Genomic DNA, 15,095 nt, shown 5'->3' on the forward strand with positions numbered 1-15,095 from the left:
ATATTATGCGGACGTTACAATACAAACTTATATGCAATGAACGATCAAAACAATCACCTATATCAATGATGGAGCGAATGGATCATATAAGAGACATGTTTACTAGAAGTCCTAAAACTTATTACGAAAGTGTAATTGAGTCCTAAAACTTGCAAAAAGTGCAATCAAATATTAAAACTTGTCAAATTGATTTAATCGAGTTTTAAAGTTAATACCATCCAATTTAGCTAATAGAAAATGCTGATGTGATTTTTTTTATCCTACGTGATGATGACGTGGCTTATTATTAGTATTATTTTAATACTAATTTTATTTAAATTAAATTTTAAAAATAAGCTAAAATTTAAAAAAAAAAATGGAGGAGGAGGATAGGCAGGGAGGGCGGCTCTCCCTGTGACGCCCCAGGTACGTCAAGTGTTACACATGTCGTATTTAATTTCTTTCTTATTAATTTATTCGCAAGTGGAATCACAACAAAATAATTAATACATGTCATATCATTATTTCACATACTTAATAATGTACACATGTATCACTTACATTAAAACATTACAATACAAAATACCTGCGAATGGTTCGATAACTCCTACTCCACTACCATACCCCCGCTCTCAAAAGCCTGCCTGTGCAACATTGGTCCAATCATCTAAGAATCGATAACCTTCCCCAACGTCGGGTCATTGACAACATAACCAGAAGGACCATCAAAGCCTCTAAGCGGTCCCATCCAGTCAGCATTGAAGATAGCGTACCTGGCTACATACCAATGAGAAACCCACTCGGCAAGTCCTTCGTCGACCCAAACCATGATAGTACACTTAGTATACATAAAAACCAAATTGGGCAACACAACGTCCTCATATTCGTACTCAATATGTGCCGGGGCTCCAAAAAGTGGTGGCGGCGGAAAGGCCAACCTACAAGTCTGGAAAAATAAGGAATGAGCCAAAATCCAGCAAGTGAAATCTTTAAGTCTAAAATAGGAGTTCGCCTTCGCACCCACCCTGGCATAACAATCACGAACATTCGGAGCAACATAATCAATGCATGAGCACACACCTTACCTTCCTTGCAGGCACCTCGCACAAATGCACGGTATTCTCTATACAATGCACATTAATGACATATAATTTCTTGATGCATCAGTACAATTTGGTGCCTTATCAACATGCATATATGTATATTCATGAGCATGCATAATCTTTTTCACTTCTCCTCTCGAACAATCCCGGGGCATCCTAACACACGGGGATCTCAACTCCGAGGCATCCCGCAACATCCTCCTACGGGGCATCCCGCCATAATCATATATAATTTTGAACGCGAGGCATCTCAACTCCCGAGGCATCCCAAAACACTCCCCTGGGCATCCCGACACACGGGGCAACGTCGTGACCCCTACGTGGACAATGACACTTTTCTTTTTCAATATTCAATGCTATCATGCATCATTAATGCACATAAACATGTTCAACATCAACATTCAATGCACCGCATCATTTCACTTAACTATCACTGATTGAACATGTTCAATATTAACATCCTTCGAGAATTTGGCAATGTAAACATTAACGTAATCATCGACAACGTTAATATCCACAACTCAATTAATCGACAATGTAAGCATCGACAATATGAACATCCACAACTCAATTAATCGACAAGGTAAGCATCGACAACGTGAACATCCGCAACTTAATTAATCGACAAGGTGAATGTCGATAACTCAAAGATCAACAAGCATCGACAACGTGAACATCCGCAACTTAATTAATCGACAAGGTGAATGTCGATAACTCAAAGATCAACCACGTGATTAATCGACAACACTAAGCTAGTAATTCGGTAACTTAATCAAATTACAAAAATATCACTTTCAGGTTGAGTATTCATTGTTTCCACAATTTTCACACAAAATTGTCATCACATTGTAGAGAAAATCAAACACCCCTTAGGAAAATCATCAAACACTTCTTAGACAATCCATCAAACACCTCCTAAGCTTAATGATCCAATTCAATTGAATCCAAAGATTTCACATACCATCATTAAAACTTACCTATGCTTGACAACGAAGGGAAACAAAATATAACAACCATCAACCAATCAAGTCAAGTACTCATTAGAACAACCTAACTTAACGTCTAGAGTTTTCACTTACCTTGAATAATTGCACAAAAGACCAAAGCTTTAACTTCCTTCAATGAAAATGAACAAAATAGAGAATCAATAGTTCTTATTTCATAAACGACAAAACTCATTTACGGAAAGTAGTTGGAAATTCTAATGGTTACCTCATTCAAACCCGAGAAATTAAGATCAGGGCTTTAATGACACGAGTATGGGGCCGACACCTTTACTCGGGTTATTGAAGACAAAGGAAACAAGAAGAGAATGTCTCTTTGGAACTTGAAAGTGAAAGTTGAAGGGAAGTGGAAAGTTGATCGGCGAGGTGAATCTTTAAGAGTTCTCTTTCAATTTAATTACATGGCTACGCAAGAAATGAAAGGATGAAATTATTTAACCATGGTTAAGGTAATAAATGCTTATAGGGTAAAATCATGAAGCCTGAAAGTAGAGAGACAATTTGTTCCAATGAAATGAGTTCATGTGGCCTCTATGCTAATATCTAGGGTGCAATTGGCTTAATGGTATTGGCCACAAGAGGAGATATTTGAGGGAACCTCTTCTTCATTTGCCAAGTAAGGAGATGATTCATCACTTGCTTTTAATGAGGTAAGGTTAAAATTGATGATGTAATGTGCTATGTCATTTGCTTAGGCTAAGTATAATGTCATCAATGCATGTGGATTGGAACCATTGGTAGTAAATATGAAGAGGTGGCAAGCTCCAATGAGAGACAAATGGCTTAAATCAAATGGTTCGCAAAATAGATATTTAATAATTGCCAAAACGACAGCCGTATCGGTATTAAAATAAGAAAAAATCAGTGTCCATTTTAAACATTGATAACTCAGAAAATATTTTGAACATGTCCAAAATTTTAGCAAAATTTTTCGAACGTAAGAAAATACCCAATTTAGTACATTACCAACTTAACATTCAAATGGTAAAAATTTTCCAAGCATAACAATCTCTGTTAATAACTAAGGTGGCGATACACGTATCATTGTCACTCTAGAAAATCAATCCATAAGCAATTATTCAATAATTAATTGCTAGTAGGTCCAATTGCCGAAATTACGGACATAACAATTTAGCTCAAGCATTCCGTTACCGCCACGTTAATCATTCGACTAGGATTTCCACATGCGATAATTATTGCATCTAAATTCTTACATATTAATAAATACAGGGAGATTTTTCGGATGTCACACTCCCCGCCGCTGCCGCCGTCTCACCATCACCGGGAAGGGCCGGCGAGGGTAGAGGATGTTGAGGCTAACAATACAACCTAGAGGGGGGTGAATAGGTTGTTTAATAAAAATATTGCAAATTTGAGCAAGTTATTGCTAACTGAACTGGAATATAAACATGGATTATCAATGTTGTGCTTATATCAACTGCATTATTCTTCTATCAGAAATATATCAATAAATGAGTGAAGAGATAGATGATATTGCAAACCGAATTTGCAGTGGTTCGACTTATATCAAACTTACGTCCACTCTCCCAGACTAATAGTCACCAATAAGGCTGGATTCCACTAGTAGTCTCCAAGATAGGTTACAATGAAGTTTGAGTTGTTTCTCCCCCGAAACTTGATAGAACACTCTATCAACTCACACTCACAACTTACATGCTTGTACACCTCTCAACCTTCAGACTACAAGCGACAGAAAAATTCTGTATATGAGCAGTGGTAGAAACAGAATCGGAAAGCTCAAAGGCGTGAAAGAATTAAGGCAAAGACAGGCTTTTCTTTTGTTTTTGATCTCGTACGCTTTCTCGTTGCTTGCTCTTGATATCCTGCAGCTTGTTGCGTATTTCTTTATATACACCATTGAACGTTGACGTCTTCAAGAGCCGTTAGCAGAGAATGGGACAACATTCTTCCAAGGCTCACATTCCATGCGTGGCCTTCTTTTCCCCCGCGTAGCTTCGTTGCATTTCTTTAATGTTTGAGATCTTCCCAAGGCCTAGCCATGCGTGGCCTTCCTTTGCATTTTTTATAATCTCCAATGGCTCCCTATTAATATTTAAATCAATTCTTGGGTTTGGTCACATTATCAATTGCCGAAGGTGTTCTCAATCTTCCAGTACGAATATTTTGCAATTCTTTAAAGAGTAGTGGAGGAGGCACCATTTAGTGCTTGAAGATATCTTTGTATCAAGTCCTCAAATATGTGATCTTTTCGCCACTTGCTATTTATATATTTCCACTTCAGCTATGAGCTGTTAGGCGTCCAAAAAGATCTTCGATAGCCTTCCTAAATTGACTCCAGATCATTAATATTCCACTTTCCTTGATCAAAATAATGTAGGGAAAATTATCAAAAAAGTCCTAAATCTATTGCAATTATGCCAATTCAATCCTAAACATTTTGCAATTGTGCTAATTTAGTCCATCCGGCCACTTTTGGCCAACCGGCTGGCTGACGTGTCATTATTTTAATATTTTTTTTTGATTTTTTTTTGATTTTTTTCGTTTCTCTTTTTTTATTTTTTTTCTTTCCTTCTTCCCCTTGGCCGGCGAAGTGACCTCGCCGGCCACTGGGGAGGCTCGCCCTCGCCCAGCCATGGCGAGTCGCTCTCGCCGCCGCTGGGCGAGCTTGACCTCGCCTAGATTTGGCGAGGTCGAGCCTCGCCATGGCTGTGCGACGGCGAGGGCCGACGATGGCGAAGCTCGAATTTTTTTTTCCTTTCTCTATTTTTTTTTTGTCTTTCCTTCTTCCCTTGGTGGCCGGACCGGCCAGGGGCTAGGGCCAGCTCGCCAGCCACTGGGGAGGTTCGCCCTCACCGGCACTGGCGAGGGCGAGCCTCGCCGTCGTTGGGCGAGGTGAGGGCGGAGCTTGCCATGGCTGGGCGAGCTCCGCCCTCGCCGGCCCTTGCTGGAGCTGGGCGAGGCTTGCCCAGCGATGGCGAGGCTCGCCCTCGCCAGTGCCGACGAGGGCAAGCCTCCCCAGTAGCCGGCGAGCCCCCCCTTGGCCGGACCGGCCAGGGAGAAGAATGAAAGAAAAAATAAAATAAAAATTCGAAAAAATATAAAAAAATTAAAATAATGCCACGTCAGCCGCCCGCGCGTCCACATCAGCGCCGGCCGGCCAAAAGTGGCCGGATGGACTGAATTGGCACAATTGCAAAAGGTTTAGGACTGAATTGATGGAAAAAAAGTTTAGGACTGAATTGGCACAATTGTAATAGATTTATAACTTTTTTGGTAATTTTCCCATATAATGTAGCTTCTTCTGTCTTCTAGTTCATAACTTATTGAAGAAGCTGTGAACCAACTAAGACTCCTTTACTTGGGTATTCAAGGTTGCGATTGGCCATTGGTGCTAGTCTGAATTTAAGGACAAATTCAAATTTAGTCTGGGTCTTCTTTTCAAATTCGATGAGCCGTACGTCCAGTGGATATAGGCAACTTCCTGTACTAGAAATTTAATCCTTATATCAGTGGCTTGATGTTTATGTCCACACAACCGGTTCTTTATTCGCAATGTCCTTGTCATATTGATAATATTCTTTATTTCACCCGTTTAAGACACCAAAGCAAATATGCAAATAGTCAAATAATAATCATGATAAATGGTTTTATCATCTTCAAAATATCATAAAAGGGTTTTCCCAACAGATGAAGGAAGGAGGGGGTGGTCGGACTTGGCCAAGGGACGACAGGCGAGGGGTCGCGACCCTCCCCTAGACCTAGGGAGGGTCGTTGGCCCTCAGCCAGATCCGGGGGAGGGCGGCGACCCCTGGCCGAGGCTCGGCGACCTTGGTCGCTGTCCCCCACCCTCGCCGGCTTGTCTTGGCGATGGCGAGGCGGCGGCGGCGGCGGTGGGGGTGAGGGCTTGCAGCCCTCCACGCCTGTCTCCTCCTCCTTTTTTTTACCTTATTTTTATATATAATTTAAATAAAATTAATATTAAAAATTAAATTTGGGCTAAAATGACGTTGTTTTAGTCGTATGTTTCATACTTTAGCCTTGTCATCGTCACGTAGGACAGATAAATTGTTAAAATAAGCCACGTCAGTATTTTCCGTTAATAAGTTTGACGGTGTTAACTTTAAGATTCGATTGAACCAATTTGATAAATTTTTGGACTTAATTGCACTTTTTGAAGTTTTAAGACTCAATTGCACTTTTGTGACAAGTTTTAGGATTTCTAGTAAACATATCCCGATCATATAATAAAAGGATTAAATAAATTATGTACCTAGAAAAACTCCTTTATGAAAACCTTGCTAATTAGTAATTACCCATCGTTGCGTTGCGTGCACGCCTCATTTAAGTACAGCAAGAAATGACAATTTTTTCGTTAAATTTCACCAAAAGAAATTGTGTATATTATATAGTTTTCGATAACTGCATTAGTAATAGTCAAAAGATAGAACAGCATTTTAGAATTATTTCTTCTTCGTTGCGGCCGCTTTCTCAAAGTCAAACGACTCGAAACGTAAAACTCGTCGAAGGACGAGAGGCAATTCAGCACCGCCCACGTGGCAAACTGCGGACATCGCCGTCTCTCTCTCTCTCTCTCTCTCTCTCTCTCTCTCTCTCTCTCTCTCTCTGCATGCAAATGATCGCTGGCATGTCGATGAAAGCTGCCATTGTTGCACCTGCAGAGCTTCTGCAACCACCTTCGTCCGATAAAAGCTTCCACAGATCCCTAAGCCACTTCCTGGAAGAGAAGCGGTCCGCCTGAGCTCCGTCGCGGAGGGACTGCCTTTCACCTCAAGATTTTCCGACCGAACTTCGTTCTGCGATTCTTCGTTCGCCGAGGTCTCAACGAGCACGAGAAGTTCTTTGTTCACATTCTCCCTCTCTCTCTCTCTCTCTCTCTCTCTCTGGGCTTCTTCGCCCCCTCCGTCGTTCGTTCTCCATTTTCGGAATTTTCCGTCCGGTCTAAAGCTCGGAGGGGACGACCGGCGCAGCGTGAGTTGCGTGTGGGACACGGTGGCGTTTCTTCGGTAGCGCGTTCGGCATTTCAGCGGAAGGGTTTGAACCGAACCTGATCGGCTTTTCTATCTGGGTCTCCCATGAAAGTCATTACGCACGGTATGCTCTCTCTCTCTCTCTCTCTCTCTATTTTCAATAGGAAAAGAGCACTAAAAGTTAGCCGACATCTCGTACGTCTGAAAGATTCTCTCTTTCTAACGAGGTTGATGCAGGGTCATCATCATTAAACAGTCTTATATTTGCTTAGACAAAAACCTCGTTGAAGATTGCGTTTGAATATGTGAATGAAGTTGTTTGTCCAATTCTGGCGCTTCCAGATTCTGTAGATGTCCATACTTAATTGTAAAGCCAATTCAATAACCAGTAGACATTGAAAGGCATTGGGAATGCTCGGTCTGTTCGGTCCTGTCTCTCTCGTCTTTGACGCCGAGCATCGCGGGGCACGTCGTCTTAACATCTTGCGAAAGATGTCAATTTGCGAATCTTGATGCCAGTTAGAAGCAGACGCAACTTTGATTCAATGATTGCCCAAGCTTGCTCCCTTTGTTCTGGTGTCCGCCAAATTAGTTCCGTGTCATGTTATTCACCTTTTCAAGTCAATAGAAAAAACAAGGGATTAACAGTGCACTTAGATCAAATTAAAATAAGAACAAATTATGCGCATGCGGGAGATGAGAGCAAACCGTCCAATTCGGCACCTAACCAACCAGCTAGACTTGGTCAGAGCTTGTGATTATAATAAGCTTATCCCAGGATTTACTTAATTCGAGTGTCGTCAGCAAAATTCGGTATTTTATGGGATGTCGATGAAGGACACTTCTGGTGAAGAATTATTATTGTCAAGCACATAAATTAGCTTGTGCCTGGGATCGGAATCGATCATCTTCCTGCCATATCTAAACATTTGAGGAGTTTATATGGCAGGAATCGTGTGGGCACTGTGGGACCAAACTTGTGACTGGAAGGACTTCATATCTGTATATGTGGTGAGAAACAGCCAGAATGAGCTCACGGATTGCGCCAGGGTCTCTTCTCCATGGGAAACTTCACTCTAGTACATTACATTGTTTATCCATGGTTAAATATGGGCCATATTGAGGGCCTCATGCTTTTCACGTCGCATGTGTAGTGTTAAAGTTAACTTCTCCATTATTTCTCCCGTAGGTAACAATTCGTTTTCTGTTTTTGACATGACATTGTTACTTTTAGTGATGTATCACAATCTGATTATGCATTTCATTTTGAACTATTTACATAATTATTGTCAATATGGTGGGAGCCTGGGAGGCGATCCATCAGTTTGATATGTTGTAAAGTGACCTCTACTAGCAAATCTCTCTCCCCTGTCTAATGGTATGTTTGCCATTTTGCCTTGTGAAATGTCCCCTTTTTTGTATGTCTGGCCACGTTTTATTTGGATTATGTAAAGGGGGAACCGTTGAATAATATTGAGTTTAGAAAAGTAGACAAGGACAATAGGTGAGTAGCCCTACGTACTATGATGTACATTTCTTGCGAAATCTCTGGAAATACTGTTACATATTTGTCCTGCTGATTCTGCAGCTACTGCAAAATCATTTGATAGTACATAGCTCTGCTGGTGGGACATGGAACTCGAGAATGATGACCGGGAACCTAGACGAAGCATGTCTCACGGCAGGACAAGCAGCACTGGTTCCTCATTGAGACGACGCTCGTTGAGTTTGTCAAGTGTGTTTCCCAATCAGCTGAATGATGACATTGAAAGTGAGATGGTTTCAGAGGCTGGCGATATCGGGGATCGGGCTCTTAGCAATAAGAGGTACAGTGAAAGTGGCAGTGTGCGTTTATCTACAGATCATGCTATAGAGAATGGAATAGTTTTTCCAACTCAAGAGGACACCCTGCTGCATCCAATTGGTTTCTGGTCTCGCGATCCGTCGAATTTGAATTCTGTCTCCCCTGTATCACCCATGGTGGAAGAGATCATATCTCCTCTATCAACTGATGGAATCTTGAGGCCCGTAGACAAAAAAAAGGTGAGTTCAAGAGCTTTTCTATTTATCTTGCTGTTTATATCTTGACATCGACATCTTTCATATTCCTTTCCAGTAAAGTAATTTTATCTGTGTTACTGTGCAGGATGAAGAGAAAGTGTTGCCTCAGTCATTGGAGTATATATCATGTCTTGTTCATCTTGCTGTTTTTGGGATTCTAGGGGTAATGTACTGCTTCAACTTTTGGAAATTTTGGACTAGCCTTGAAAAGAATATTTGAACTAATCCTGGATCGATCCAAATGATATGAGTATTTCCACATTAGAAATGGCGATACTTCCTGTGTTTCCATGTGAAGAATTGATACTTTCTAGGAACAATTTGGGGAGATTTCTCATGTGTCACCTGCTAAGATTCTTGATGTTGGAAGGCAGTATATCATTCAAGAGCCCTGAACAATAGCTGTAATATATGTTAGAACTTCCATTGGCTTGGGGATTCACGTAAGTAAACATGGTATTTCCATCTAAATACAAAAGGTCCAATTCTGGCTTAGGAAGATCTAGTCCCTAACTCTCGTTCTTGAAAATGACTTGTCAAAAACTCGTTTCTAAGGGTGGTCACTAATAGTCTAATGCTTCTAGGTGAGCAACAAAAATCTTATCTGTAAAAGCTCCTGATGCATTGTTCTGTTTGCTGGATTGAATTAAAGATAATTTTACTAAATATTGTGAGTGTCTTCATCCTACGGATGCTTCCACTAGCTCTATGATAATGTGCTTTCAGGATTGAGAGTTCTACGCATTGTCTTAGTAAGCCTGTCCCATGTTAGTCAACTATACACTCTCCCATCAAGGATTGTGTCAGTACATTTTGTATTGGCTCTGTCCTTAACTTCGGAATGATACTTCTTTATCATCAACCATCTTACTAGTACCCTGCACTAAATTACTGTATTGATAGGTGATGACTTGATCAAGAAGATCATGTCTTATAGATTAAGTTTGTGGCTACTCTTCTCTTTGGAATGACTTGGCTATTCGCTAGCAGTGATGATCATTACAGCAAGTCTGCACACACCATTGTGGATCTAAAATTCAATTGACCTACGTAGAGAGAGAGAGAGAGAGAGAGAGGTCAGTATGGATGCTCGTGTGAATTGTTATTTATGAGCAAAGGAAACATATTATGTCTCAGCAGTAGCATTTACCATTGAGTTTTAGTAAGTTATCACCAAGCTAGTAGTGAAGACTGTAAAGACTGACTTTTCTAGCCCATTAAGTACCTTCTGAAGCTTCTTTTCCCTTTGAATTTTGTATCAGCGTTTATTTATTATTCATGAGAGTCATTTTGTCTTTTTTGTCCGATTTGTAGTATACATATTTTTTACTGATCTGTAGGTAGGCTGGTGGTAAACTATGATAAGTATAGTCTGCAGAATTTCATGCTTAGTTATTCTAATAGCTTCCTGATGAGCTCCGATGCTTCCATTTTGGCTAAATTTTTGTTTTTCTTCGTCATGTCCGTTCTCTCAGGTTTTATTTGTTAAATATTGCTGTCTTGGCTTGCAACTTAAAATTATGCACAGAAGACGGAGATTGACATTTGATGAGTCATGACTTGCAGGTCTTAACAAGGTATTTACTTCAAAAGTTATTTGGCCCTGCAGTTACTGGAGTGACACGTGATACAACTATATTATACCTTGATCTTCCTTCAAACATGGTCGCATCTCTCTCTCTCTCTCTCTTTCTCAGTTGCCTGCCCACACAGATGAACAGAAAACCGTATGCATAAACTTCATGAATGTGATGAGATCATGCACATGGCATACAGAGTTTTTGTGCTTAAGTTCACACGCGAACACAAACGTGCTTATTGGGACATGTTCATGAGGTGCATGCTAGGATAGGATGGGATTACTTGGATGACTTATTTTGTGCTCTTTGAATTAGTATTTCGGCAAGATGTTGGAGCTATGTCATTGGAACTGAAATAATTGATCTTTTGATTTCACATGGTAATTGATCCTTGATTGTACTTATCTTTCCTTCGACTTAATACTTCATTTCAGGTTGGTTCTTTTCTGATGGGGTGGTTTGGTGTTGTATTCAAGCAAGATATATCCGAAGTCTCTGATTTTCTGGCAATTGGATTGTCAACTGGTTATTTGGGAAGCCTTACGACATTTAGTGGTTGGAATCAGAAGATGCTTGACCTTAGTGCAGATGGCAAGTGGCTGTTTTCGGTCTTGGGATTTCTCATTGGTATGTAGTCATGGGAAGATTTATGCGTTAGTGTTTACGCAAGAAGCAGACATTTTCAATTTAGTTGCATCAGCTTTATCATGGTAGATTGTTGGTACCAAGTGTTATGTTCTGATTCCATCGACATGGAATGACTAGCCTTATATCTATAATTCTTTGCAGGATTATTTCTTGCAGCCTATTCCATTGAATTCGGGGTGGAGACAGCGAAGGGCTTCCGTTGGTTAATGAAGAAGCACCCTACAAATTCTAGCAATGGCATATCTGCAAAGAGCTGGAGAGTTAACAGCCGTAAGCGTCACTTGTCTATGATTCTGGTGATGGTACTGTTGTTGGGGTCATTATGGGCTCTTAGTGCGATTATGCTGAAACATGAGTTTGGAAATGGAGGCAGTGATGCTCAACTGTGGTTGGGTTGCGTCGTCGGGCCAGTAGGTGTTTGGATCCGGTGGTTCCTAGCACGACTTAATGGGCGTGGGCTAGGAAAGACTGGTCTTTTGAAATGGGTTCCATTTGGGACCCTAATTGCCAATGTCTCTGCAGCTTGTGTCATGGCAGCTCTCTCTACTATGAAGGAAGCAGTAAGTCCACAAACTAATTTCAAGTTAGATAAATTGCACCAATACTTCAGCCATTGGAGGGTCATTACACTCGCACCATTTGCTGAATATCTGGACTCACACATCTTAAAAGCCCCACCAGATTTGCTTGAATATCGTGTACTCTGTTGAGTGAAATAGTACTTCCATATCTGTCTCATGTAAGACGAAACTGGTAGACATTTGTTCAGATTACGAAGAAACGTACAGTTTGGTGACCCTACTTTAACTGGAGCCGGTTCGTGTACATTTTAGAAACAAAAGTGATCTTTAATATCTCGTGAATCCATTATTTGCTTATTCTTTTGTTAGATCCACGTTAAATGCGACAGTTATCAACAGCTCTAGTTATATCAATTTGTATTCTGATCATCTTAAACTTTTTTTTGAAGGTGAATACCAAGACTTGTGACACAGTTGCCACGGGCATCCAATTTGGACTTCTAGGCTGTCTGAGTACTGTGTCGACGTTCATGGCCGAGTTCAATGCGATGAGACAAAGCAAATACCCTTGGCGAGCTTATGCGTACGCGATTGCTACAATAGCCGCCTCATTTGGCTTGGGAATCCTGATATACGATCTCCCTGTTTGGATAAAAGGATATGGGTAAGCATGTCCAGATGGCCTCCTCCTACTTTACTTCGGACAACGCCTGAGGAACTCGAGAGGAGACCAGACCTGTGCACAGACAAGACGAGAGAACTCGTCTGAGTTACACCACCTAAGAGCTTTTTCATGGTGCTTCGAGCAAGCTGCATTATATGCAAGGATGCATTTACCCCCCATGATCGAGTTTTGACCCTGCACATGTTTGAGGAGATAGCAAATTACAACTTACACGAAACCGAGTCATTGTACTTCTCACTTGTGATATGTATCGGAAGACCTTGGCCTGTGATCCAAAAGAAAAAGCTTAATGTTGACGTGATGATCGAACTTCTTCACGCTTCTATGGCAGCAAGAAGAAAGCCCCTACTGACTGATATCTGCGGGGAATCACGGGATTAGAGCACTTCAACTTGGAAGCAGAAATCCCACCTTTGATTGCTGCGCAGATCTGGTAAAAGAGCTCCCTGGCGGCTTTATAAGATTGCTCGAAAATCTGGGCATATGGCGAAAATTTCATCGACGAAGCCGCGAGATACATGCTGGAATCGATTGAATGATAACGAGACATTTCGGGTTTTCATGTCTACAGACATTTCGGGTTTTCATTGCAGGCTACCTTGGCGCAATCGTCCCTGGCAAGAACATATCCTCTGGGCTATGAAAGTTTGCGGAGGATCTTCGTTTGCCCACCGCATCTCTAGATTTTCCTTTGGTGCTCTATGTCACATTATTTGGAAACAAAAGCGTTTTCATCCCTGGTATGCGTAAGCATCTCTTCAAAGTCGTGAAGGACAAAGCTATTTCAATGGGGACAGTTGAGGATACCTATAGGAACCGCATTGTCCAGAGAAAGTGAGACCTTCCTCCTTCTATCTTTGATTAATGACGATTATGGTTGTTCTGGTGTCTTTTGGAGCGGATTCCGGAGTTATGGGCGTCACCTCCATCGTTCGGTTTGGTCCGGCTTCTTGTGGTGGTTATGGTTTCCCGCCGATTTTTGTGCTGCATGGCTGTTCCTGGGGCCCTACTCGCAGACTACCGGAGTTTTGGCGTCGCCCATCCATTCTCGCGGCTGGATTGGTTGTCTTTGTATTCTTATTTCTATTTTCCATGTTCTTAGCCGTTCTTCGGCTTGTTGTATAGTTCCTGCTGGACCCTCTTGACCTTGTTTGGACATTACTATGTCCTAATATGGTCATGAGCTGGTTTGGGCTTAGGTTGTACTTGGTGATTTGGAAAGTTATACATATTCTTACCTTACCAAAAAAAAGACATTTGATAAAAGAAATTTCGTCATAGTGGCATATGTTTCCAGAACTGTCTAATTCATAAGAATTTCCGAGGATCTTACATTAAGAGTATTTTCACAATGTCTCCCCTCTTCACATTCGCATACAAAGAGCGTATGCAATCGCTCTGTTGCGAATTGATTAGCTTTACTTCATGTCAGCAATGCAATAGATGACAAAGATATTTCCGTTCCTGTAGCCTATAGGAATGAGCGGGGACGTTAGTGGTCAAAAGTGCGATCCAATAGAGATAAACTTCTTCTAATAATGCAGTTATAATAAGACGGACTTTCTTGTATGGAGGTTTAATTTAGCGTTGACGCTATTATATATCACGTCGGTGGAAGAGAATGTTTCAATAAATGTGATCAAGATGTAAGACCGGCTTTGCCACGCTTATGTCTTCTTTGAAACGGACATAGAATGCTCGTGTTTGGGTATTTGTCGACCCACAAGTTTTCCCAGTTCGACTTTATTCAAATCGATCTCATCCTATTTGTCTTACCTTTGAAATTTATATAATTTTCTTCTTATCTGACCAAAGTGTTTAATACGCACATTTTGCGAGATGAACAAAGTAAAAATCTGAATCTGGACTTGACTTTACAAATTTCCCAATTCCAAGTGGTCATGGGAAGCAGAGAGAAGAAGAAAGTAAAGTATTTACTATGTTCTTTAAGTCAAAACCGTTGAAAAAAAAGAATGGCTCCACGGGGCGGTTTCAGGGGAAGTTCTTGTTGTTCATGACGTAATTATTCAAGTGCAATCTTGTTTGGGAGGATAACGCCCGCCTAAGTGGGTAAACCCTGAACCAATGAAACACTAAATAAAAAAACTTCGTGGATCATGTAACACGCAAGTTCAAGCCAGCGCAGCTGACGCGGCCCAAATATGAAATTGTTTGCACTCGATGGTGCGAGGACGAATTGGCATTGTGCACCTAATCCATACACAAAAGTCCTCTCGTTAGCCTTTAAGCCAGAAAAATGAATTGTATGGTCGATAGACCGTGTGGACTAAGCCCCCATATGGAACCATGCTCGTGTGGACTCCACATTGAGACCAACATGGTTAAAGGTTAGATGATCTTAATATACATGATTTATGAACCATGCAACATCAGCCCAATAATAGCCGACACCATAAGGTTAAGCACGTGTTATATGGTTCAAGAAGAAACCGATGATTTAGAATTTAAATTACTATCTGAATCACAAATCAAAGGTCTTTATGAAATATATATATAGCTCTAATATCATATAGAATTTCGTGA

The 15,095-nt window shown here is 41.0% G+C and overlaps 1 protein-coding gene across 9 annotated transcripts in view; it reads left to right on the top strand.

The window, feature by feature from the left end:
* LOC130138169 (fluoride export protein 1-like) overlaps positions 1-13,128 on the top strand; it is a 26,098-nt gene extending 12,970 nt beyond the window's left edge. Inside the window, exons 2-9 of one of the 9 annotated variants that reach the window (XM_056311364.1) lie at positions 7,034-7,180; positions 8,006-8,245; positions 8,645-9,099; positions 9,203-9,280; positions 10,684-10,782; positions 11,132-11,324; positions 11,487-11,905; positions 12,316-13,128. In XM_056311364.1, coding sequence (XP_056167339.1) covers positions 8,689-9,099; positions 9,203-9,280; positions 10,684-10,782; positions 11,132-11,324; positions 11,487-11,905; positions 12,316-12,534 — 1,419 coding nt within the window. In that variant the 5' untranslated portion in view covers positions 7,034-7,180; positions 8,006-8,245; positions 8,645-8,688 and the 3' untranslated portion in view covers positions 12,535-13,128. Of the gene's footprint in view, positions 1-7,033; positions 7,181-7,212; positions 7,633-8,005; positions 8,246-8,644; positions 9,100-9,202; positions 9,281-10,683; positions 10,783-11,131; positions 11,325-11,486; positions 11,906-12,315 lie in introns of those variants that run through there. The other 8 variants (XM_056311369.1, XM_056311365.1, XM_056311371.1 and 5 more) reach the window with 8 other exon arrangements.
* The last annotated feature ends 1,967 nt before the right edge of the window (positions 13,129-15,095 follow it).

This window comes from Syzygium oleosum, unplaced genomic scaffold, assembly GCF_021117445.2.
Source record: "Syzygium oleosum isolate NSW1041296 unplaced genomic scaffold, Sole_v2.1 Sole_v2.05, whole genome shotgun sequence".
NCBI lineage: Eukaryota > Viridiplantae > Streptophyta > Magnoliopsida > Myrtales > Myrtaceae > Syzygium > Syzygium oleosum.